General features: G+C 38.2%; 2 protein-coding genes across 2 annotated transcripts in view; one reads left to right on the forward strand and one right to left on the reverse strand.

The window, feature by feature from the left end:
• The window catches only part of LOC101857501 (general transcription and DNA repair factor IIH helicase subunit XPD), a 46,389-nt gene extending 43,281 nt beyond the window's left edge, over positions 1 to 3,108 (reverse strand). The window contains exon 1 of the mRNA XM_013085559.2: positions 2,955 to 3,108. Within this exon, the coding sequence (XP_012941013.1) occupies positions 2,955 to 2,959 (5 nt within the window). The 5' untranslated portion in view covers positions 2,960 to 3,108. The remainder of the gene's footprint in view (positions 1 to 2,954) is intronic.
• An 84-nt stretch (positions 3,109 to 3,192) lies between these two features.
• Positions 3,193 to 27,142, forward strand: LOC101854966 (peroxisome assembly factor 2). The gene is made up of 19 exons (XM_005103717.3): positions 3,193 to 4,822; positions 6,942 to 7,123; positions 8,108 to 8,148; positions 9,230 to 9,372; positions 9,931 to 10,079; positions 13,266 to 13,386; positions 13,784 to 13,856; positions 14,294 to 14,371; positions 14,632 to 14,783; positions 15,695 to 15,796; positions 16,559 to 16,635; positions 17,342 to 17,480; positions 19,432 to 19,552; positions 20,901 to 20,985; positions 21,311 to 21,372; positions 22,027 to 22,135; positions 22,634 to 22,828; positions 24,243 to 24,382; positions 24,697 to 27,142. Exons 1-19 carry the CDS (start codon positions 3,458 to 3,460, stop codon positions 24,828 to 24,830), a joined length of 3,468 nt encoding a protein of 1,155 aa, XP_005103774.1. The 5' UTR covers positions 3,193 to 3,457; the 3' UTR covers positions 24,831 to 27,142.

Consider the following 27,142-nt stretch of genomic DNA (forward strand, 5'->3'; position numbering starts at 1 on the left):
TGTGTAAATGCCCACATTGAGCTTGCATTCTACTACTACTAGTGAAAGATATGTTACCTGGATCTGCGAAAAGATGTCTAAATACAAAGTGCAATCGATCGGTTTTGCTATTTTCTTTGTCCGATTACCACTTTTTTTTGGGGGGGGGGATGGGATGGGAGATGGAAGGTGTTGGGGATCCTATTAAACTCCTTAAGTGGTACATCTATCGCTTCATGTGCTTTTCCATGATCTGAAATTATGAGAATTTAATATTATAATATGTGTGTGTGTGTTTATGTGTGTGTGTGTGTGTGTGTGTGTGTGTGTGTGAGAGAGAGAGAGAGACAGAGAGACAGACAGACAGACAGACAGACAGACAGACAGACAGACAGACAGACAGAAACAGAGAAACAGATTGACATATATAGACAGATTGACACATGTATAGACAGAGCGAGAGAGGGGAGACAGAGAGACAGAGAAAGGGAGACAGACACAGAGAGAGAGAGAGAGAGAGAGAGAGAGAGAGAGAGAGAGAGAGAGAGAGAGAGAGAGAGAGGCAGACAGACCGACAGACAGACAGGGGGAGAGAGGAGGGAGAAAGAGAGACACTGAGAGAGAAAAAGAGACAGGGGGAGAAAAAAAGACAGACAGACAGACAGACCGACAGAGAGGGAGAGAGAGATGACAGAGGGACACTGGAGAACGAGTAGATTTGCCGATTATTCCTTTATTTACGGTGATATTATTTTTTCAGATCTATAGAGACGAAGTAATGTATCTGCGTCTATTTGATTATTAGAATGTATGTTAACTTAAAGGTCGAGGGAGGTGGGGTTGCCTAAAATATGCGATAGAAATCACAGGCCTCCTTCTTTGTTAAAGTTAAAGGCCTAGTAACCTAGTGAACTAACTACAGACGGTACTACATTTTCTCATGACATGACAGCTTCCCTGAGCATCGCCGTGGCAGCGATCACCGCGCGTAAGTGTTTTCGCGCCCCGCGCCGGGCGATACGCGATACAATGCACTGTTGTTATGGAGCGCCGCCACGAGTGTCACCTCTCTATTACTGTAAACCCTCTCTGGCCGTACTTAAGTACGGGTAGACAGCCAGGCTAGCCGTACTTAAGGACGGCTAGACTGTCAGGCTAGCCGTACTTAATATTGATGGCTGAATTGTAAATGAATTTTTTAGTTTGCAATGCCTAAAGTATTTGTACTTCAGACAAAACCAAAAGGTGCCTTACTGACTTGCATGTATTTGAACCTGAATAATTATTTGATCTAGATCTAGATCTAGGTCTAAATCTAATGAGACCTGTGTACTTAACTGGCTTGAGTCGATAGGGCCAAACCTAGATCTAGATCTAAGTACGGCTTAGACTGGCACTCGATCTAGATCTAGATATGAAAGTGGCTATTCTCACCCGCCCGGAAGTTCTCGCAAGATCAACTCCTCCCCTCTTCTCTCTCTCTCTCTGTCTCTTTCTGAATACTGTTTATCGGTGTGGACGATCAAATTGACCAAAACAAAGTTTAAAAAATGATGTTAAAACACAAAAGTAAATTAATTTGGTTGTCTACATAGATGCTACGGCTATTTAACTTTTCGAATCGAGGCGAACTACGCGGGTCGCCATTTTGTTTTGCCAGGAAATTCTCGCGCTACTCCTCTCTCTCTTTCTCTCTCTCTCTCCACTGCCCACAGACAAAATTGTACGCTTTTAGAGTAATATTACCGGTTCGGTCAAAATAAGGACGAAAACAGGCACGTCGACTTTAAAGCTTTATATCTCCTATCTGCCTTGCCCTAGAGACAAACCGAAACCAGCTACAGGAAGTCATGTGATTGGATGACCCCAGAAATGACCTGTTTCAGCTTGTTCTCATGTTTGAGGCCCTAACTGGGTGCAAAAGTGACGCCCGATTTATTTACGAGTTCGGTCGCATTTTTTTGGTTTTCTCATGGATTCGGGCAGTATTTTGACATTCGGTCATTTTCAATTATTATCACATTTGTTTCTTTGCAAGCTTAATAACATGATTTTTAATGTTTGTTATCAACACTTGCACACAATGATAGTTTGTCTAAAGTGGTATTCACCATTTATAGCTATTTTAATGAGTATGTATCTAACCCACTCTACTACGTGGTATCTGACTCTACTACACTGGCATCTGGCTCACTCAACTACACTGGATCTGACTCGGCTACACTGATATCCGACTGTATTACACACTGGTATCTGACTCTATTACACTGGTGTCTGACTGAGTTAATATGCTGTATCTGACTCTACTATTATTTTTAAATTATGCACAAATTCTTTATTCTTTGTTATATAACCATTGGCTCTATATTATCTTATGTGCCCGAAGGATGAGAAACTACGGATTTTATGTTACAATCCGGGCACCCCCCCTTTGGGCAAAAACGGCGAGACTAAACGGCAAATTCTCTTTCATCCTTGACAGGGCCTCATATGCAAATAACACTCCAGCCTTCAGAGTCTACCAAAACGTAGAATCTAGGTCACAGGCTCCTTCATCCACAACCAATGTTAACTCTTCCGGGGAAAGAGCTTCACGCTGTTTTGCTCAGTTGATGAAGAAAAAGCTGTCTTAAACTTAAGGACTCTATTTTTAGCAAAATATCGCCGTAACTGTTGTTTCAACGAAAGTAAGGGAGGTTGATTTAGGTTTGTGTGCCACTCTTTTGCTGCCCGAACCGGTACGATTACTCTAGATTCTAGTAGGCTACAGTTGTAATGGAACGTTTGTTCACGGCACAGAATTCTACAATTTTTCTGTTATCACAGTGTAGAATTCTGTGGTTTAGGGTGCACGCAAAATTTGGTGAACGCGCACCGGGTGAGAATAGCCACAAGACTCGCCTGCACTATTCTCAATAGAGGTGACTTAGCCTAAACCTTGAAACAAGATCAGCATTTCAATAATTTTTACTTACTTCATTGTCCAATTTTTATTTTCTTTCGCTTACGAAAGCAAAATAATGCAGGACACCAAAGCAGCTTTTGGAATCAGATCAAAGACCAACACACTCTTTTTGCATGGACTGTATTCAATATCGAAACTTCAGCACTTTCGTTTTTCTCAACCGGAAGCCGGAAGTATTGATTGTAGATTTTGCTCATTTGTAAGAAAAAATCATTTATATATACAAATTGGGAAATCCCGGAATGATGTGTCCACATTGGAGGAAAAAGCATTTCCAAAAAAAAACTCACCTCACCTTATTTCCCATTCCGTGATTGTATTTCTATTTCGTTTATTTTCCAATACTTCTATGGTGGTGTATGTATTTGGAATATTTAGATTAGGTATGACACCAGAGTAGATGCGTGAATAGTAATTCACCAGTTATACAACGAACGGACCAAATCTAGCCACATTTTTCATTAGCATCTTAAATCTGGATGCAAAGTCAAAAGTCCAGGAACTTGTTTACAAATGGCTGCCTCAACGAAAAAAGGGATAGGGAAATTCAGGCGCAGCTATGCTGCCCGTTTAATCGTACTGAAAGAGTTTGAAAGACGAATCAATCCTCTACATCTGCTTATATCAACAAATGACGCCCCTATGCTAAAGAAGACTAATGATGACAACACATTCGTCTGTGCTATTCGTGTAAAGCGAGATGCCCCGTTTTCTTTGAATTCAAATGTCAACTCTGTTGTATCATCTCCTTCGGGTTCTTCTCCTTCTTCATCAGCAGACAGCCGGTCGTCCGTGAAACCTGCTGTGTCGGCCAGTATTGTATCATCAGAGGACATAATTGTGTGCGTCTCTGCTAAAGATGTTTCGCCCTTTCAAGAGGAATCTCCCAAAGATTCTTGGAATTCATCACATTCTCTCTCTATTGATGACGACAGCAGTGATGATGACCTCAATTCTGATCCTGAACCGTTAATAAAATTGTATTGTACCGAACTATTCACTTCGCATTATGATGTTAATGCTTCAAATGTCCTTTACATCAGAGGGATTGAAGTATTTCCACTGACCAAAGCTGTTTTTTCAGTCTCAGATGAAGATGCTTATGAGTGGGTTCGCCAGGATAAATTCAGTGCTGGCTTGTTAAAAGAAATCTGCAATCACGACTTGCTAATTAGACAAAATGACGCACTTCTTGCACCGTTTCCAGAATTATTCTTGGCAGATGATAACTTTCATCCATCCTGGTTTTTCAGTGTGAAGGCGATTGCCTGTGCCCCTTTTCAAATGGGGCTCATCACAGCTACTACAGAGATCATTATTTATTTTGAGAAAGCAATCACTCGCCTGCCCTCAGACCACAGGCATTTGTCTGGTTCACATTTGGATCAGTATGTGGATTTGCACAGCAGTAAACTACTCATGTCAGACTTTTGCCGGTCTATGTCTGGCGAGTCTTCAGATGACCAAGGAATATTTGGGAAGGAGTCAGATGTCAGCTTCAACAACTTTTTCCTAAGTAGTGCTCTTGTCATTCAACAAGGCATTCACTGGAGCAAAATTCTGCTTCAGAATGAAGATTCTGCTATTTTGGATTTGACTTCAGTTCTTGGTATGCCAAAGAAACTTTTAAGGCAGTATGGAATTCTGAATGGAACCATCGTGAAAATTGCTTTGTACCCCCGAGATCTGCTCGGTGAAAACACAGTTGAAGACGCACAAAAATTCTTGAAACAAGAAAAGCCCATTCAGAAATATGTGAAAGTGCAGTGTTTAACCAAAAAACTGGATGAGTCAGACAATGTTTTTATATCTTCAATCCTCTTGTTCAACTTGCAGAAGGGACCACCAATTGTAAAATCACCATTGCTCATTATTGAAGTAAGTCATCACTGTGAAACATACAGTATAATCCACTTACATCGACAGCGGATGTATCGACATTCTGACATTATATCAACATATTTTCCAATTACGAATTTTTTCCTTCAGAGTATCTTCACAAAACAAATTCTCGTATATCGACTTTTTTTCGGCCCATTCTACTTTATCAACATGTTTCCTGGGTACCTGGTGAAGCCCACGAACATATGAGGGGAAAAAGCCATACTAGCGGTCAACGCATTAGTTCTTCATTAACTCTGCATACACGCCAAGTAGCCTATGTTCGGCGCTCCAGACTTTAGTAGGTCATGTAGGGCCTACGTAGTGTAGTCTCCAACACAATGCAGTGCCTCACAGACGTGAGCGTCTTGTGCGCTGGGCATTACTTCCCTACCCCCTCTCCCGATCGCACACTCCCGTTCCCCACTCCTTTCTCAGTCTGTCTCTGGCAAGTGCCACGGTCAGTGAGTCAGTGCCTCGCCTTTTCATTTTTCCCAGCAAGCGGCCATAAACAGGCCTTACAAGGATGCTACAACAAAGTTTGCGTTGGTGTGTAGTGTGCGCCTTGTATTGCTTGGTCTTTGGTACCTTAACTCCAACCCCCCCTCCGCTCTGCCTCTTGTGAGTTTCACTGTGTAGTTATAAGAATCAAGGGAAGCAAGTAACTTTAAAAAGTAGTGTTGTCTTTTTACCGCTGACCTCCCCTTGTTTTTTCCTCTTTGGCTTTATATTTTCATTCGACATTTTTATAATATGGACGTCAAATCCACTTCCCAAAGCCTGTCGATATATAAGCGGATTATACTGTATGATATCATGTGTGTATATATATAACATTTTTTGGTCATGTGACAGCCCCACAGTAGTTCTCACCTGCTGTATAATAACAATGAGACACGACTGGTTTCGTATTTGTTCAGACATCAGCTGATAACCAAGATCCTGTATTTGGGGCAGGGAGACGGTAACCGCTCATCTCGTCACATCCCAATTATGTGTGACGAAATGACTTTACTTAAAATCTCTCCAAAATTGTTATATGCTTGAAAGAGTTTTGGAGGATCAGTCTAATTAATTAAAGCTTTTAAAAAAGTTATTATAAATTATTAATGTCAATTAAATCTTCGTCCAAAGTGTTCCATAGCTGAACAATAGTTTAAATAAGGTAAAAACAATGTCTGGTAAAGAGTTAATGAAGGCTTTGTTTGAAAGTAAAGGTCTAGCTTTTAAAGCAAAATTGCAGTACCATACATTTCTATTTGTAATTTATTTTTGACCCAACTAATAATGATCTTTTCAATCACACCTTTCATCAATAATAATACCTAAAAACTTTGTTGATCTGACTCGATAGATTTCGTATTGTCAGTACATATATGTACGGTGTAGCTGATCAGGTAGGCACAATGACTCGCACAGCCCTCCCCCCTGTACTTCCACACCCAGTCCCAACCCTCCCCCAAAATTTGTGATTTATGATTGCCATGACAATGAACGTTTGATGTATGCAAATGTGCTATGAAATGACCGTCTCCATTTAACCTTGTGGATTTGAGGTGGGTGTGATGAAATGACTGTAACGTTTTGGCTGCACCGGTGTGACGAAATGACTGTGTGACGAAATGACTGGTATTCAGGCAGAAATGGGGTGTAGGAAAGGGTAATTGAATACACATAGATCAGTGTGGGCACAGTAATTATAGAGAGAACAGTAGAGCAAGCTAAATATATCAAATTGTGAACACATCATGTGTATAATGACATGTGTAGTAGGCATATTTTTTAGAAATAAAGGAAAATTATTTGTTTTTATAAAATACCAGGCCTCTTCATTGTTTCATCTGTCCCTCAGTCCCTACATTTCTGTGTAATTTCTTAATTCAGTACAAACTTGTGTTCTTACATTCAGATTCAAGCATAGCTCTGCATTTGACGAAACTTTAAAAAAAATGTCATTCAGAAAGTCTGTTGAAACATATCAGACAGTATAAATTTACTGCTGTATTTATCCTATGTATTTCTGCCTTTCACTTTCATGCTCAACTGTATGTTCAGAGTGGATTGAAATCATCTTTTATGTCATATTCTCCTCTGGATGTTTTTTTTCATCTTCCAGAAGCCTTACAACCCATTGAGTAACAGTGGCTCAAACATAGATTTCAAGCAAAAGCTTTCTCGATCAGTCAGCACTAGTGTACCCTTTGCCACAGAAGTTCACATCACAATCATCAGCTCTCCAAGCTACACACCTAAGGCAAACCATGTGGAATCTCTCAACAAGTATTTCCAGATTCCAAGGTAATTGTTTTAAACAGTCAAAATTGTTTTAAAGGCACTGTTTGTCTCTAGTTGTAATCTTTTTTAATTGCATAATTTGATGATTTGATTTTGAATGGAGCCTTTTGGAACCAAAGCTGGACATCATTTTTTTCTCATATCTTCTTTTATAACACTTTTAAAAAAAATTCTTTTAAAATGTTATGTGCTTGGTGTATCCCTGTAGTGTTTTATTTTCTTTAAATTAATTTGAAGATTGTAAGTTGAAGGCAGTGATGTGCCAGCATTCTAACTTCCTAGCTTATTTTGACTTCTTAATTTCCATGCTACACCTTTCTTTTCTACTATTACTAAATCAGGATAAAAACACACTCTAATAGATTATGTAATGATGTCCTTAATGTTGCACTTAGAAATGGAAAGGTAACTGCAATTTACATTCAGCCGTTCCCCACACATGTAAAATTAGGTCGAAGGAGCAGGAGTTAAAAGATTTTCAGGCCCCGACTTTTTAATGACATCTTTCTTCGCATTTAAAGCATCACACATAGCGAAATTCGTATAATGAAAAGATTTTCGTGTATTGCTGATTTTGCTATATTGCGGGCTGTACTGTATGTATAGTTATTTACTGATTATAATTAATATTTTCCCCACACATGTAAAATTAGGTCGAAGGAGCAGCAGTTAAAATATTTTCAGGCCCCGACTTTTTAATGACATCTTTCTTCGCATTTAAAGCATCACACATAGCGAAATTCGTATAATGAAAAGATTTTCGTGTATTGCTGATTTTGCTATATTGCGGGCTGTACTGTATGCATGTATAGTTATTTACTGATTATAATTAATATTTTTGTAACACTGCTGAGAACAGATTATTGTCCTTATTATTAATGTATCGCAAATTTGAACATTTTAAGATAAAAGACAAAGCATGGAAGCAGTATTTTTTTTTTCTGAAGATAAATATTATATCTAATTAGTGTATTTGTCTTTCTTCAGACTATTGAGTATTGGAGATGTCTTTGCTGTCAGCAGTGCTGGTAAGGATTGTTAGTTATTGTCTCATTATAGGACAGATATATAATATAATTAGTTAAAAAAAAAAATTTTTGTGTATATTATATTTCTATAGGCCTCTTTATTTTTTCAAACATGCAAATCAGTGTCAGTGGTATTTTTATATTTATTTTTAGGGTTGGAATGCTCTGGCTGGGTCTGCTTGTTCTACCTTTTTAGTTTTATTATTGTTACAATCTATTCGTAGGGGAACATGGCCGTTTTTGTGTTGACTCACTATGAATCACAAGTCAGCGACTCTGAAGCTCACAGTGTCACTTTTAAGGCATGCTGTTAGCTCAGTGTGTTTCATACCGGTCTATGATGCGGATGACTCTAGTTTGAGCCCGTGAAAGGGGGTTCATGAATTTGGATTATTTGGTCAGTTTTCAAGGCTTCATACCTTCTTGGTTCAGTCTCGTCCAACATGAAAGTTATACTTCGAGGTTGAAAGGACCATAATACCCTTGCTTACCTTTACTCTGTCACTTTGAATGATATTGCCAAAGAGCACTAGATTTCTTTGATCATAAAAGTGTCATGCAAGCTCTGTGGTGACAATGTGGCACAGGATGGGAAAAGAAATAACTGAGATTTATATACAGATGGAAGGTGCCTTTGTTTACCTGTAATGTCATCTCACATCTGAGCTGTGGCCAATGTTAATGTCAATTTACCTCTCCACATGTACTGTTTATTAAGAATCAACACAAAAGATACATTTTTGAAAGAAGACGTGGTGGCTTTAAATGATAAGGTGCAAACTCCCATTTAAAATCAAAAAGGTTCTTTCTTTTCCTCTTTCTTTTGCGTATAAAAAGTGCACTTCTTTGTTCTAAAACAGGTTCAGATGTCAATGTCTTCTGAGCAATGTGTACAGCAAGTCAAATGTTTTGATATTGTATGATTCAAATAATTTTTAAAAAATATTTACATATAGTTAAAAATGATTTCATTCTTTTAAAAAAAATTATTATTTTAAAAGAATAATCTTGTCTGGATAATGTGAACTAAGAGTCATAGCAAGCATAATGGGAGTTTTTAAAAATCTTATTTTGCCATCAGATGATCCAGAATTCTGGCAGGAGTCCAAAGTGGACACAGGAGTAAGGAAGCCAGTCATTTTCTTCAAAGTGAGCAACATGGTGCCACGCCAGCCAGATGTCTTTGCCTACTATGTGGACGTGAACAATTCCATGCTCAAGCAGGTTAGCAAGGGGTATAGATTGGCTTTCTTTTTGTATCATGGGGATTTTCTCCTTTGAAATGTTTAGGGTATTGCATGATTAGTATACACCAGTGAGAGTTTATACACATACACGCACATGCACACACACACACACGCACACACACACACACACACACACACACACACACACACTAGCCTGCCTGTAAACAGGCACATACAAATACTAAAATGTTGATGCTTACTGGCATAGACACACACTAATTTATGAGTAGTGGATACTGTAGTATGGTTTTTCCTTCTCCTGCTTCTCAGAGTTATGAATGTCCTAATCTGTTCCTGAAGATATGTCAGTGCTCTGAACACAAGTTAGCCAACACTTGACAAAACACTCTCTCTGTCTCTCTCTCTGCCTCTCTCTCTCTTTCTCTCCCTCTCTCCCTCCCTCCCTGCCTCCCAGTTTCGTTCCTCATTAAAGATTCTCTCTTTAGCATTCAAATGAAAATACAAGGTCTTTTTACTCTCATCACGCCCACTGCTTTTCACATCAAATTAAGTGCCATTTTAACTTTTTCTTCAGGTTGGTTCAGATCACAGTTATGTCCCCCTGAATGCCAACAAGTACCTGTCTGCACGTGATGCGGTGTACGGCCAGAGCATCGTCTGCCCGGGGCTGGAGAAGTACGTGATCATGCTGGAGACACTGGTCCTGCCACATCTACACAGGAAGTATGTATTATCAATAACTTCCCTCCGTGAAACAAAAGAAGAAACTGCGCTTTCAATTGCGGTTAATATTGCTTATCACAAAACATTACTTTTTAAAAGTAGCTTCGGCCTAACAGTTTAAAACAGAAGCTGTTCTAAGATTGCTGTGTACCTAATAAGCATGATAGCTTTGTGTTTAAAAAGATTATAATGAAAGTCCATTACTTTTTCCACACAGTATGCTCATTTTATATGAGCAATTGCCAAAACGTGAGACTCTCTTGAGACTCAGTGGTGCAAAAAAGATTTTCTTACCAATTTGACTCTCTTTTCTGTCAGTCACAGATTGACATTTAGTGCTCATATTCCTAGAGTATCAGAGCAAGGAGATGTACGGTTTTGGAGATATGGGTCTATTGGTTTGGCAACTACTGTATTTCTTGTATGTAACAGTGATGACAAAAACAGATAAGCAGCAAAGCAAATTATGGACTTTAAATTCCATTTGTTTAGTAAACAAAGACTTCGTACACTATGAACTCCATTCATAATGGTAATATGAATGACAAGCTTTGTAACAATGACGCAGTGCACAGAACATGTCATCATTGTTATGTACAAGAAAGGATACACATTGGACATTATCATTAACAACACATCACAATAGTGAAAGGCTGTAAAATACAGTTATCAAAGCCTCAGTACCAGAAAAACACATGTGTAAAACAATTTTTAAACTAAAATGAGGCAAAAGCACAAAATCAATTGAGCTGACTTGTACATAACAGTGATGACAAACATGACTTGTACATAACAATGATGACACAATGTACAGGAAAAGACAAAAGTCTTGTCTCCAGAGAGAAAAGCGCACTTTAAGAATAAAAAAACCCAAGAGAGGTTTCTTTTGCTTTGAAAGAGATACCAAGTCATATCAAAGACAGTAGACAATCACAATTACGTTGCTAATTATGACAAAGAGTACTCGTACATAACAGTGATGACAAAACATACTGGGAAAAGGTAAAATCATGCCTACAAAGAACACATTTGCACTATGAGATCACAAAGATCAATAAAGGCGTATTTTGTTTCTAAATGAATCTTGCATGTATGAAATATATGTTGAAAACTTATTGATATTAGCAATTATGAAAAATATTACTTGTACATAACAATGATGACACAATAGACACAATGTATTGGAAAAAGGCATATCATGCCAACAAAGAACAAATGTGTACTTTTGAGTTAGACAGATAAACAAGGACATGTTTGTCTATTTGTTTTAGTAAAAAGAGCACACATGACTTAAATAATATTTGCTCTTAGGACAATGTAATTTCTAGTACGTCGGTCAGTCTTGTACGGCTGCATGACGACACCCCAAACGTCATCACTAAGCACAAAAGCTAAATCTATAACCACAGAAATGATCCATCTCTCGAAGTTTGTTCACACATCACACTCTTGTTCCAGGAATCCAATGTAAACACCACAATTTCACTAAAATATTCAATAGGGTAGCCTAAAAACACGCAAAACAGCCCAGTACGTCACATTCAACGCAAGATTCTTGTGCGTAACCGGAGGGTGACGGCAATGACTACTTTCGTTTTTCTCTTTACCCCGTTGATCCCGCTGTTCTGGGGAGGCGGGTAAGGGGAAGTCACTCAAGAAAACAATTATATCCGGGCACTGTTGATGATCCGTTCAAAACAAAAGTAGGCTAAAATTCGGACTTCCGGTACGTCGCAAAGTGACGCCATTAACGGCGAATGTTAAACAGCCGGCCGAAATCATAGATCTAGGAACCCGATGTTCCTTTCGCGCATCGCGGCTTTTGAACTATTGAATAAACGACGAAAAGCAAAAAGATTTAACCAGCTGTGGTGATTCTACTGAAAAATAATGGTGTTTTCTGAAACACCTAGTCCGTGACGACACCCCTGACGCACAAGTGATCCGAATTATTCGTTTATTTGCAAACAAATAAACCGATTTCTTGAGCAAGTGAACCTTTCTCGATCACAAATAGCATAGAATCAAAGCACAGATTTTTAAAAAACACCCAAAAATACTAAATTTTTTACATTCTTGGAAGTTTGCATTGGTGTGCTCAAAATGACACTCCAGGAATCACTAAAAAACGGACATTTTTGGCACAAAATTTTCAAACCCTATGTCAGCTTTATAATCTTGCTAACGCAGGTTCTACATCCTATATTTGACATGTGTATACGTTTTGGAGGAATAAAGACTAATGCATCACATTTTATGCACACTAATGTGAGATGTGTGTGTTTTTCCCCACGTTTTGGCAATGGCTCATATATTTATATACTTTTCAAATAATTTTTTCGGTGTGGGGCTTCTCAAAAAGAGTTGTATTATTTTAATTTTCTTGTTTTTACTAAAGATCTTCTGTCTTTTTCATTTTTCCTTGTTGGGCTCTTTGAAGTTGTTTCTTCGCTTTTGAACTCCTCTGTGTGAGTTGATTTGTAGATCCTAAGAGAAATCTTATGATTTTATATAATCATATAATGAACCCTATGTTTTACTGTGAAGTAAAAATCTTGAAAATTGAACTTTACACCCAAGTTTCTTATACCCACATTTCAGTCTACAGATGTCATGAAGACACCACACCACCACCCCCCCCCACCCCCCCCCACCCTCCCCGGGCAGTGCTACTGACTGAAGCTGACCTTTTGGGCCATTCCCAAAGGGGGAATATTAACATGTTCTTATTCACAGTAGAATTGTAAATGGACTGATTTATCAATGGAATGCTCATACTGTGCCGGAACAATAAAGGGGGAACTGCTGCTTTTTCTTTCCTCATCCTTACTATCGTCATTTTCCTCTACTTCTTTTGTATGTTTGTCACTCTCTTGTGAACTGCTCTTTCCAGGGAGCCTTGATAGTCAAAACCGACTTTGTGCTATTGAGACCAGAGAGGTGAGCAGAGTAAGCCTGATTCCCCATTTGGACTTCTCTGTTGATATCCATCTCTTGGCGCTCATATGACCTTATGCAGTTGCAAGCACCGTAAAACCTTACTAAAACAAACGGAGATCATATTTTATTGTACGTTTATGTTTATTTGATATCAAATTTTGTTATTCTCAGTATATTATCAATTTATCCAGGACTCATCAGGACTTTCACTTCAAACCAAGTCTTTAATTTTACTTTGTGTTTCAGGTACGATGGTACTAACCTCATCGAACTGAGCCCGTCGGTCCTTTTGACCGGTCCCCGCGGCTGTGGGAAGAAAACTGTCATTAACACAGTGGCTCGAAAACTCTACGCCCATGTCATGGAGGTATTTGGGTCATCCTTTTTGTCCTTATTTTTGGTTGTACTTTGGTCTCTTTGTAAGGAACACTTCAATTTTAAAATGAAGTGAATTTTAGAATTTGTTTGACTGAACTAAATTGATCATAAGACTTTTCAGGGGAATATAATGCTAGCAGAGTTACAGGTCGTTTTTCAGAGGATTAATTTATTAGTAAATTCTTGTTGTATTGTGTTTGTACATTCTGTTTGGTTTTGTGCAACTGTACCCAATTAATGAATGTAGAAGGGGGGGGGGTTCTATTTCATTAATAATGTTGTTTGTTGTTTTACAGAAGTTGTCATATACATAATAGTCTAATCTTCCATGTAATTCCCAAGCAGGTATTTAATTGATAAATGTGCTGACTTTTTTTGTATCTTAGGTAAATTGTCATGACCTCTCTGGTGATTCTGCTGGTGCGTCGGAGTCTCGCATCAAAAGTCTTTTCCTGGCAGGTGAGTTTCCTGTTCAGGAGATTTATTGTACCCATATAAATGATTTATCTGTATGGTATAGCATTTATGTTTACAAATTTACAAATAAGCATTCCTCAAGGGGAGAAAAATCTGCATACATGTGGAATTTGATTACTTTTTGTAGAAGTTACAGTTGTTTCATATCTGTGTTTTTACTTCTTGAAAGTGTTCAGATTTCCCAGATCTGTTGATAGAAAAATGTTTTTATTGTTGTGCTTAGTCTCAGTAAACCTCACCTCAGTGATCAATTCTCATGGTCATGAGAGGCCTCGAAAAGCCCTGGGTTAAATGAATAAGAGAAAAGGTTCATGTGTTCACTGAATCACTTTTGTAAAGTGAACTGAGCACTCCACGACTGAAAATGCACTTTATGAATACAGATGGTTATTGTTTGATTATTTTCTCTGCGTTCACAGCAAGCAAGTACTCTCCTTGCATTGTATTGATGCGCAATATTGAAGTTGTGGGAAAAGAACGGGATGGAACAACAGAAGGTGAGTTGATAACTCGTTTTGCATCCTTTTTTCTTAGGCAGAGAGTGACTTGACATGAATTAATGCTTTATTTTAGCATCTTGTTATTGTTTACCCTATACCCCTGTTTTTCCTCATCTCCACCACTTATTTCCTTGGTGCAAAATGAATTGATGTGAGTTAGCAATTAACATTTAATGGTAGTATTTCCTAATCATTTACTCTATCTTTCTACCCTCCTTTGTTCTGGGGACTTTATTCCTGTATCGCATTCTTTTCAGACCCCCGCACCATCTCAGCCTTTAGCCGTTGTATCCTGCAGCTGGCTTCTGAGCTGCACACCCACCCTCTGGTGGTGATCGCAACGTCCAACTCCCAGTCCTCATTGTCGGAGGACATGGTCCCGTGCTTTCTTCATGAAGTCAATATTGAGGTAATGTAGCGTTGGTTACTGGTGAGTCATTGCTGCAGTCTCTATTGGTCCACATTTGTGATGTGTGTTTAGAATTGAATCACATCTTGTTGAATAGAACAATTCAGCAAAAATCTTATGGTGATTGTAATTTGATGTGCTTCTGATATCAATATATTTTCCATTTTGATGAGCTTAACTGTGGTTTTTCTTTTTTTTTTCTCAAGTACTCTGTGTTGTTATACATATCAAGGCAGCTCAACTTGCATTTATTTGCTTACCTATATATATATATGCAGATATGTAGATGAAGGACTCCTTTTAAAAGTTTTATTGACACCGTATGTGTACACATTTCAAGTAAACTCAATTTTCATTTTGTCCTCATGAAGACTTGACAGCCTACAATGTCCAGCCATAGGTAGACATAAAAGGATGAAGATTCACCATGTGCTTGGCCACAAGCCAAAAAGCCAGCTGCTGCTATCCTCTTCGACTTTAAAAAATATTTTTTTAGAGTCCAATCAGAGGCCTCTTTTAGTTATATTTTTACTTCTCTCTCTGTTCTCTCCTCGGTCCATCCCATTACATTGACTTTAGCCCTAGCTCTTTTGCTTTGCCATTAGTTTACCTTCATAAATGGAATATGTGTTTCTGTGCATCCATTTTACGTCATCTGCTGCAGGCCAATAAATAAACTCCAGCTGCCAATATCCTTTGGTGTTCACCAAGTGTGTTAGGTCTAGGTTGGCAAAATAAAGACAATTACATTTTTAAAAGAAGGGGGGGGGGAGCTGGTACACGAAGAATGAGGTCTAACATAACTATACTTACAGAGTTCTAGAGATATGAATTTGTTATTCCCTTGTTATGAATCTGAATTACAATCAATTAGTTAATGTCTCTTCCTGTTTTTGTCATATTCTGTGCAGACACCAACAGAGAAAGAGCGAGGAGAGATAATCCAGGGGCTTCTAGAGAGCTATGCTGTCTCTCCTGACCTCTCCATCAGTCATCTTGCTCAGAGGACAGCGGTGGGTGAAGGGGATGAATACCCTATACTCTAGCCTCTCTTTTTATTGATGAAAGTCTTGATAGGTGCTGCTTAGTAAAGTAGTGAATAGATATTCTTACAATATACTGTGCTCTTGGTTTTTTTTTCGTTCCGAGTAAGACTGGTAGATCATCATAGTGCAATGCTTTTATATTAGTCCTGTGGTATCAAAGGCGAAAATGTGGTTGATTTTCTATACATAGTTGAACGATTGTAGGAATGAAAGAGAGAAATCAGTCTGACACTTTGTCTTGTAAAGGGGGAGAAATGAGTACAATAAAACTGTTCACTTTTGTAATGGTTTCCCCCAATGTTTTGCCTTACCTATTTAGTTCATTTTTAAAAAATATTCATTTTTGCAATGTTTGTATATTTTTTTGTCCGATGCTGCACTATGATGTGGAGACTATTGGTTTCATCTCCAGTGGGTCTGTTTTGAACTTGGTTGGGTTGTTTAAAGATTTTTCATTTCTCTTCGTCCTCTATACTAAGTTCTTTTAGAGATGGATGTAATATACTCGGACGTGCCTCTGAAATAATCTTAGTCAGTTGCACCTTTGTTAACCCTAAACTTTAGAAAAAGATGTGTCTTTGATCCAATACTACAGACATGGGTTTGCTGACATACTATGTCTGCCAACAGGAGAAGAGCAAAATTTTTTCCAGTGCTGCGAGGTAGCTATGAGTGATTGAATGTATTTCTTGTGAGAGTGAATAATTTGCCTATTGTTGCCCTCCACAGGGTTTTGTTCTTGGAGATCTCATAGCCCTTGTCCTCCAAGCAAAACGGCACAACTATCAGAGACTTCTTAGTATTTGGTGAGTGAGGCAAATCTGTTCTTCTCTTCTCTTTTTTTTTCAACTGTTTTGGGTTTTTTCTCCCTTAACTGGCAACTATTCCTCTCCCTGGAGTTGTTCCTGGATTTAGCGTTTGTGTTTATCCTATGGCCAGAGAGATTGTTGTGGTTCCATTGTTAATGTTTCTAAAATACACTGATATGTGAGTTATTTTCTTTTATCCATACTGGTATAGATTTATGCTTCTTTTAATGCTGTCCCCTTGGTACAATGCATAACCTGATCAGCAAACACTTTTCACAATGCTCTTGATTTATATTTGGAAATTGAGGTCCAGCCTCTCAATATCCTTTCAGTTTCTACTCAGGCATTAAACTGGTAGCATACAACTGGATACCAATTTATTATTATTTTTTTAATACAATTTGAAATCGTAATTTTTAAAGAGATCCATAAATTCAAGTTGTTTGCAAAATGTTGAAAAAACCCACAACTGCATTAGAACCCAAACACACTAGGCGACGCAAATTGTGACATTGAAACGTTCTCCACAAACGAAATCGACAAAGTTAAAAGAAAAGGAGCATGTGAAAAAAAAAGGTGCATAGTATAACGGACAGTATGTTCTGTAGGTGACAGGTCTATGATTTGCTGAGCACATAGCTGTCTGTTGCGTGTATGTTGTTTTGCTGTTTGTTTCAGCCGTTAAATTTGTTGTATGTTTCAGCCGTCCCGATGGCAGCCCGGCCAGCCTCCAGCTAGAGGAGGACATTGTGACAGCCGGCGTGGTCCTGGAGCAGAAGGATCTGGAAGCAGCTTTGGACAACCTGCAGAGTGCTCACTCAGACAGTATTGGTGCTCCTAAGGTGTGCTTTGGTTTTGTTTGGTGTTTTTTTTGGTGCTTTTTGTACTGTTTTTTTTTTTTTTTTTGGGGGGGGGGGGTTGTTAGGGGAACTTTTTTGTGTGTATGGGTGTTTATTGTATTGTAAATGTTTTACGTCCTCCTCAGCATAATTAGGATCCTTTAGGAGGCTCACTGATTGGATCATGTCTGTCAGGGCCAACCCAAGCTGAATGGGATACAACATTCCAGCAGAAAGATGGAGGTGTTCTATAAAAAAGTTTCCTCGTGGGGGATGGAACTCTCATCTTTGTGTACTATGGCAAAGAGTCTAACCATTACTGTACAGACATGGTCTAAGATGTGTGTGTTTGTGTGTGTGTTTGTGTGAAGGAGGGGAGGAAAGGAGATCAAACCCTGAATTCATGCAACAGAGGCATCAATCTGCTTTTTGTATATATACTGAGTTGCAAAAGTTCTGTCACACCTGCCTTAAAAGTACAATAACTCGTTTACTATTGAACATAGCTAAGAGAAATTTGGTACTCGAGATCTTTATTCATTTTTTACCAGCATGACATGAATAGAATTGACAAATGTCTTTCTTTATTCAAGGGAGATAATTTTATTCACACTGACCCTTGCAAAATCCAAATCAAAGTTTGCTCAATATGGCGTGTGGCCTCTTCCAGCTTGAATTACTGATACAAAACATCTGTTCGTTGACTGAATTAATGTCCTCATGGTTGTCTGAAGAATCCTCTGCCATTCTTTGGGAAGTGCAGTCTTCAGTTCCTGACGAGTTTATACGGAGTGCGGCCTGTTTCTAATACTCCAGTCAAGGTCATCTTACAGATGTTCTGTTGGTTTAAGGCTTGTTGGTCTTGCAGGCCAGTCCAGAACAATGATCTAATGAGTTTGAAAGGAGTTTTCACTGATCGTAGCTATTTGTGGTCGGGCGTAGTCTTGTTAGCACGTTCCATCATCTGTGTCATGTAGGGCAGTCACCATGTCGAAGAATTTCATCACAATACCGTTGTCCTTTGAGGTTGCTTTGAAAAGTAACCAAATGTGTATGATAAAGAGCAGAGATTCCACCCCATACCAGCGACCGATTCGGGCATCTTGGGGGACATTGGATTTGGGAAATCTCCATCCTCTTCTTTTAAACACTTTTTCTCTTCCATCAATACGACGAATTAAAAACCGTAACCATTGCTTAAAAGAACACTTTACCAACGTCTTTAGTTTCATCGCCAATGTTGTTGTGCCAAAATTTGGCGATTTCTTCGATGAAACAGGGTAAGAATGGCTCCACCCAAAGGGAGATAATCACGAAGTCCACGATATTATAAATGTCTAATAATGGTGTTTTAAGATAGTCCGAAGTAGCTGACAGTCTATGCACTTAGTTGGAATGGGTTTCGAACAAGAGTATTAACAATAACCCAATTCTGATGTCGAGTTGTCGCCCTTGGTTGGCCACGTCTAGGTTTGTCTCGAACAGTTCTAGTGATGTTAAAATGTTTGTTCAAGGGTTAGATGGTTTTTCTACACACTTTTACGTGTCTTGCAACAGCAGAAAGCGCAATTAAAGAATTTATCATACGCATAGCCCCGTTATTTTCTGAATTTATCAGTTTTTTATTTTGAAAAAAACAGGTGAAAAGGTACCCAACCGTTTAAAAGTACGGAATTTCATAGTGTGTAAGGTGTGTTTACTAACGTAGACCTAGAGAAATAAATACCAACAGTTTGTCCACGCACTACTTCTGGTTTATGATTTCTTTCGTCTGCTCTTGCACAAGGAGTCTCATAATTCACTCAAGTCGTACTTTTAATTTTTACTGCAATTCTTACTCTGTACTGAAAATTATCGTAATATAATGGGTGTGACAGAACTTTTGCAACTCTGTATATATTTATGGGCATATTCATGCAGCTAGTAAATTTTCATGCTGCTCCTCTTTCTACAGATTCCCTCTGTAAAGTGGAGTGACATAGGTGGTCTAGCAGATGTCAAGTCTGAGATCTTGGACACAATACAGCTACCACTGCAGCATCCAGAACTGTTGGCTGCAGGACTCCGCAGATCTGGTATGTATATTTTGTTTTCTTTTTTTACATGTGTCTCATCTGCATTGTACTTCTTTTAACACTTTCCCTACCATGACCCGCATTTTGCGGCTGGCGGACCTGGCCTCGCTGGACCGAGAGCCGTATTTTGCGGCTCGAGTGGCTCGCTATCTCTTCCAATCCAGTAATGAAATTTTGGGTCAATCTAAGTTTTCAAAATAATTGAATAGACTTCCTGTTAGCAGATACGAAAAAAAATATAGCAGTGAGAGACGATTTTCAGTCATTTCAGCGCTTTTTTTGGTCCCCTTTGAAACCTAAAAATGAGAAGAAAAGCGCTCTCCTGACTTCAGTATATGTCTCATATTTTCATTTCTATATTAGGTACACATACTTAACTTTCAGCCTTTCTTTGCATTACTTGAGGCAACCTACCAGGTAAGTTTGAATGATGCTGTTGTTGTACTTTTTTAGATATGACTTTTCAAAGCTGGAAAATTGTTGATTTCATATGACACCTTCAATATTGCATAATCACTTTTAGAAAACCCAAACTAATATAATTGGAATAAATCTTCAATATTATTTCGCCATCTGATAGATTATTTTTTAACCTTCAGTTTGATGGGCCATATGATATGGTTTGTGTCTGTTTAGTTGGATGTTTTGACATTTTCCTGTTGTGGGGTAGGGGCGTAAAAATAGACCAGGGAAAGGCCCTGGGCCAGTGGTGGATTTTGGCCTGGTAGGAAAAGAGTTACGTGATGAGTATTCATGTTGCCTTATTTCTGATGGGTCTCCACTATTACTATGTACCTCAGGTAGTTAGAGGGTGCTACTATTAGTCCAATGAGTGCATGTATGTATTCACCATGCTGCAGCAAATTTCTCTTTGTGGAGTTCAATAGAATCTTATCTTACTTCTTTTCTTTTCCTCTATGGTTTCTGTCTGTCTGTTGTGCTTTTCCCCTGCACTAAATGATCATTGTCATGACAATTCACTTCTCTTTACTCTAACTAAACAGAGCATTGTTGTTCTAATGATAAAATCATTTGATTTAGACCATCACTTAGTTGACAATAAACTTTTAAAAAATAACATCATGTCATACGTTCAAGGATGTGTTTGTGTTCTCTCAGCCATTAACTGTGGCTCTATGAAATAGTAACATTGATATCGTGCATTCATGGATGTGTTTGTTTGTTTGTCTTCTCTCAGCTGTTAACTGTGGATCAATGAAATAACCGCATGTCATGCGCTCATTGATGTGTGTGTTTGTTAATGTTCTCACAGTCATTAACTGTGGTTCAATGAAAAAGCAACATGCCATACGTTCATGGATGTGTTTGTTTGTTTGTCTTCTCTCAGGTGTGCTGCTGTACGGTCCACCAGGAACAGGCAAGACCCTGCTTGCCAAGGCTGTAGCTACAGAATGTTCTCTTAACTTTCTCAGGTGAGTATCGGGTGGGGGGGGACTGATGCCTGTGATGTAATGTTTAATCTCATTGCCTTGTTCACAAACCATTTCATGCTGGGTGGGAGTGCTAAATTACGCTTAGAAAAATCTTTGCCTTACCAAATTTATCACATGTGAATAAATCTGTTAACATGATTAATTAAGTAAGGATTTATTTTTCAGTCCTATCAGAACTTTAACTAAAGTAAAATTGACTCTTTGGCACATTGTGTTATCATGAAATTCTGATTCCTATCTCTTACTTTGCTTACATCAATTGTAATATGCCTCTCTCTTTCTTTAACTTTTTTTTTACCTGCAGTGTCAAAGGACCAGAGCTCATCAACATGTATGTAGGTCAAAGTGAAGAGAATGTGCGTGAAGGTGAGTGAGTCTGAACTTGAAGTTTTTCAAATGACACTCTTATTAGAATACTATTTGCCTCCCTGGTCTTGAAATGTGTTCAAGGATGCTTTTGTTAAATACTTTAAGGGAAGTTACCCCCTCTTTGTGGTTATGGCTGACATATGCAGCATTCCTCGAGGTCCCATAATGGTGATGGATGCTCAAGAATAGTTCAGCCAGTTATTATGAAAAAAATGTTTATCACAATTGGTGCAGGGGAAAATTTGAAAATTGACGTAGATTACTTGATGTTGTAGAATTATAGTAGTCTAAGGTCTTGTGCCCTGTCAATTTTCATGTTTCTCTGAATTATTTATAAGTTTTCTTTTTTGAATAAAGAGGACTCTTCCACCACCCTCAAATAAAGATCAACGAAAAACCACCATAACTCATCTTTTGGATGGATATCAATGATAAATAGACTTTTAAAGGAAATTCCATTTTCTGTAGATTCTAAAGTTTCAGGTGGGGTTTTTTTTCAGTTTTTTTCATTCTTATGTGAGTTGTGGAATCGGATCACAGATATTTGCAGGCAATAAAACATCTAGTGCTTGCAATGGTCTGTGCCTCTGGAGAAGTATTTGATGGTATAGACTTGTCACGCATATGTTTTACTTTCCTCTTTCCATCCAGTATTCAAGCGAGCCAGGAGTGCTTCGCCTTGTGTGATTTTCTTTGACGAACTCGACTCTCTGGCTCCAAACCGAGGGAGGAGTGGGGATTCTGGTGGTGTAATGGACAGGTGAGAAGCACATACAGTATAACACGGGTAACTTGAATTCGTCGGGACCGGCCTTGGTAGTTCCAGGGATCCGTAGTTCGAGGGATATCTTACAAACATAAAGAAGAAAAACGTGACAGCAGGCACAGGTCGTTGGATGCGTGATTTACAGTCTTCTGTGTTCGACCTATCTGTGTTATACTGTATATTTTTACCTTTGGACATTTTCTTACATAGGTCACACATACGCTGTTATTATGAGTTGGTCTTCTTGGGCAATGGTAAGAGAATGGTGTTGTAGTTTGTAATTATGTTTGTTTCTTTTAAATTATTTCTTATTGTTATTGTTAATTTTCCCCAAAAAATGTGTCTCTTTTGAAGGTAGTCTGTAGCTTCTAATTAATAGTTGTTTTCTTAAGATTCTTACTTTTTGTTCTTTTTAATTTGCCTCCGAAGAGGTACTTTTGAAGATGGGTCTCAGATTGTGATATTCATAAATTTTTCTTTTCTTTCACCCAGAGTGGTGTCCCAACTACTGGCAGAGTTGGACGGCCTACACCAATCGTATGATGTCTTTATCATCGGTGCAACCAACAGACCAGACCTTCTGGACCCAGCACTTCTACGGCCGGGACGCTTTGACAAACTGCTCTATCTCGGAGTCAGTGGGGACAGTAGTGCCCAGCTCAACATTCTGCAAGCCCTCACACGCAAGTGGGTAACTTTTCTGAGTGGTGTTGTTTGTGTGGGTGTTCATTTGTGTGTGTCTGTGTGTGTGTAGGTGTATGAGTGTTCATGTGTATGTGTCTCAATATGTGTGTTTGTGGGTGTTGATGTGTGTGTATGTGTTTGTGGGTGTGTGTGTGGGTGGGTAGGTGGATGTTTGTGTGTGTCCCTGTGTATGTGGGTGTTCATGTGTTTGTGTGTGTGTGTGTGTGTGTAGGTGTGTTCTTGATTATGTAGGTGTGTACTTGATTATGTATGTGAGAGTTGATGAGTTTGTATGTGTGTATTTGTTTTGTGCTGCATACGCGTGTGTCTCCTTTCTTAGAACTAAATGATGAAACAACTTTTATAACTCACAATTTATCAATCAGCCTTTGTTGTATGAAATAGATTCATGCCTTTTTGGTGCAATATGAGTAAGTCACACTAATTAACAATTCTTCTTTACATACTGTCTAGTGTTGAACCCCAGTACTTATCACAGCAGCATAGGTCAATATCTGTATCATTCAGGAGTCCTGACCCACTCTTTTGTGGGTAATTAACAGATGCTCTGGTGTGGTTTACTCCTTCTTTCCTATCAAACATCTATCATCCTTATCTCTTCTTTTTATTTGTATGTTATACTTTCAAGTAACCCCACTAGTCGTCAGCACATGTATGACCTAATTGTGCTGCAAGTGTCGCAAAACTTGTACTTAAATTAAAAACCTTAAAACTCACTCTTTTGTGTATGCCTTTTTGTTACTGGCTACTAAGAAAACTTTTTGTTGTTGTATAGTTTTGTGTCAGTTTTCCTGGAAAGTCATTCTGCTAAGGAACTTAAGGTTTTACCACAGTGGGTTGCATTTGTTTCTCCCAAATGTATTTTCTTTTACACCTTAAACATTGACTTTTCTACTCTCTGTGTTGAGGTGTTTGTAGCATAATGGTAGTCTGTCTATATTAGCATATTGTAACACGGGTGTGATATGTTCAAGTTCTGCTAATTTGTTCTGATGTTGGGTTACCCAAAAGTTCTTTCACTTCACTCCTACATGGCTCACCTGTAGTCGTGTTGTTTACGGTCATGCTAAGCACACTGGCAGAGCCATTCATTTCATTGTCATAAAAGTATGAGGCTTGGAGGTATGCCTAAAGGGTGGAGATAAAATGGAGGGACAAAAGAGAAAGGGGAAACAAAATGTCAACGCTTGGTTGGAAAAATGGAGTCCGGCATACTTGAAAAGACTAAGAGCCATTGCGTTAGCACTCTGGGCTCTTGGCTTGATAGAGTAAAACTGAAATGAAATTAATTAATTTTCTATATTAACATAAAAGGAGAAAAAAAGTTTTTAACCCTAAAAAATTGTCAAGGTCAAGGTTTTTGGGTTATATTGAAGCTTTGTTTTTTTTCCCCCAGATTTGACATGGCCCCTGACCTTAACTTGAACTCAGTTGCTGATGAATGCCCACCCAATCTGACGGGCGCTGATCTGTATGCCTTGTGTGCTGATGCTTTGCTGAATGCCATGAGGACCAAAATAGAACGGCTTGAAGCAGGTACGTTCTTGTGCTTGATTATACTTTATATTTTGTGTTCCTTTTTTGTTTGTCTCTTCACTCCAGGGAAGAGTGTACTTTGTTGTTTTTTTAGAAACTTTCCCTCTTTTGTTTCTTCCTGTCTTTTTTGCTTTTGCCCAGTGCTAAATGTGTGGATGTACTTTTCATTACTCAAATACACAGTCTCTCAATAAATAACAACTTGTCCTACGATAATCATATGTTTTTGGGTTTTTTTTTGCATTTTACCTTTCATGGTGAATAGTGTTGATAGGGGCTTTATTAAACCCATACACTTACTTTTACTTGTCTAGGTTCTAAAGAAGATGAGAGCCGTCTAGTGGTGAGCCAGGAGGACTTCCTCGCTGCTCTCAAGACTTTGGTGCCATCTGTCTCTCTGGAAGAACTGCAGAAGTATGAGCAGATTCGCCACTCCTTTCAGCAGTAGACATTGTGTGACAGTAGCTACGGGCTGAGCCACACAGACACAGACAGGAAGGACTTTGTTGTAAAATACATTTTTGACATTTTGGTGAAGCAGCATTGTATTTATAGATGTATAATGCTTTCATGCTCAAGTTGTTTTTTTTAATTTCTTTTCTTCAGATGGATTTTGCTGGTCGGTCCTACTCTTTCTTCTTTACTCTCCCCCCTGTAATTTCTATCTATCAGTCATATTCTTCTTAGTGCTAATGATCCTTGCCAAGTCAGTGTGTTTTTTTTTATTGGCAAGAAACTCGAGCTCTCTTATCTACTGAGATGCACCTTTTTGGAATGTACGGGAACATGTAACATGACATTTTCTTTGTGATTTTCCTAGTTTGCCTGTTTGTTTTTTGGTTTTCTTTTCTTTGCTTTCTTGACTGAAATGTTTATGACTACTTTCAATCATTCCGTGTGCTAGGTTGTGAATCGGTATTTCTTTCATTACTTTTCTTTTGTTCAATTAGCAAATGGAATTTCTGGTGTCTTTTATTGTGAAATAAATGTTTTCTTTCATGTAAGCGGCAATCAAATATTTGTTCTTCCACAGTTTGACAGTAGAGAGGACTTTCTCTCTGTCATACATTGCTTTTTGCTAATAATTCTTTCAAGATGAAGCTTTTGTATCTTGTTCTTATGATTGTTCCAGTTTAATAACTTTTCATACTGACAACCAATTTTTTCTTACTGTGCTTATGGGTGAAATTCTGATACGTTATTAACATTAAAGTAGGGCTCAAATAATATATGTAGCTTCAGCTTTAATGTTACATGGACATACTTCTTAGACATAAAATTCTATATAAAAGGCTTAGCCCCTGTGAGAATGTAAGGTATATTTGGTACATTTAGTTTAGTGTACAAAAGATTTTCTATATTTTTTGGTACAAGTTTTTGCGTCTCTTTTGATATAAGATTGATTAAAATATAGGACCTAGAATTTATTAATCCATCCTTGAAAGTAGGCTTTTGGTCCAAATGGATGGAGAGCCTTCAGGACGCTTAATACACATTAAGTTTAGTGAGGAAGTGTTCTGGATTCAGTCCAGGCTCTGTGACACCACGGTGTGGTGTAAATATTGTTTGGAAACTTTCTTCCTCAGCTAATCATTTTACATGTTAGACTAGTCATCTCTTATGTTTGTGTGAAAGTTTGACATTCTCCAAGGTATATTGAGAAGTTGTCTCATTTACAGAATTTTTGTCTGTTTCAGGTTGTCCTTCATTTTTCAATGTTTTCTGGCAGCCTTCGATGTGCAATATTGAAAAGTGGCTACGTTTCTCTTCATTTGAAACTGCTTTCCAATTTTGTGTTTCACAAACAGATATCTTTGTTTGTGGGGGTTTTTTCCTTGTTTGTTTATGACTAAGGGAATGATTATAAATAATTCTTCTTTCAGATTGATGAAAAGTAATTTACTGTAGTTCTTGTTGTTTTGGTTTTTTTCATTTTAGTTGCTTCCAACACTGAATCTCTCTTTGTGTAAATCAATGTGAGTTATGGGCTTCAATCTGTTATTTTTCAGACTGAGATGTACCTACATTCACAACACTATATTTATCATATAGGGGGTTGGGGAGAGATGGGAGGTGTTTTTGCATCTTTTGAGAATGTTACTTGAACGTTATAGTTAGATTTTCTGTTCTACCCTCTGATTTATTCATGAGTTTAATTAGTCTTGCAAAACTCCTATTGTATATCTGATGGTTTTCAGGATAGATTTAGGTTTAGGTATTTTTCATTCATGCTGCTAACCAGACAGTAATAGAGGTTTGTTTTGGGTTTGTTGTTGTTGTTTTTTTTGTAGATTTTGCAATAAGGTTATCTGCCATTAATTTTTGTTCTTCTTGTGAGACCGATGAACTATTAGTGAGGATGAGAACTGAATGCAGTGGTAACTTGAGTATGATGTACATGTTGTGTGTAATTTGTTGTACTGGCTGGTCTTAGACAGCTGGTAGAATGTAATAGACTTATCATGATGAAATCAAAATATCCTTGCCTTATTGAATTTCAGTTTCAATATATGTACTTTCCATAGTTAACAGTGTGACTACGGAAAGGGTTTACCATGGTTACATGACTAGCTGATTATTGCACATTACTTATTTATGTGTATCATAAATCGCGGAGTTTACTTATGTTGAAAACATATTGTGTTGTTTTTTAACGAGCTTTCATCTGTAATGATTTTGCTATCTGTTGAAGATATTTTTGTTTCAAGTTATTAATCTCTTATTCAGAAGGCCTGATTAAAAACCAAGCAAAGTTTCAAA

The sequence above is a fragment of the Aplysia californica genome, unplaced genomic scaffold (assembly GCF_000002075.1).
Source record: "Aplysia californica isolate F4 #8 unplaced genomic scaffold, AplCal3.0 scaffold00387, whole genome shotgun sequence".
In the NCBI taxonomy this organism is placed as follows: Eukaryota; Metazoa; Mollusca; class Gastropoda; order Aplysiida; family Aplysiidae; genus Aplysia; species Aplysia californica.

Bases quoted from the DNA above. Each gene is read 5' to 3' on its own strand.
- LOC101854966 (XM_005103717.3), top strand. From the start codon at position 3,458: ATGGCTGCCTCAACGAAAAAAGGGATAGGGAAATTCAGGCGCAGCTAT. The intron at 14,372-14,631 runs GTGAGTTGATAA...CATTCTTTTCAG, and splicing joins ACGGGATGGAACAACAGAAG to ACCCCCGCACCATCTCAGCC. The intron at 21,373-22,026 runs GTGAGTGAGTCT...CTTTCCATCCAG, and splicing joins TGAAGAGAATGTGCGTGAAG to TATTCAAGCGAGCCAGGAGT.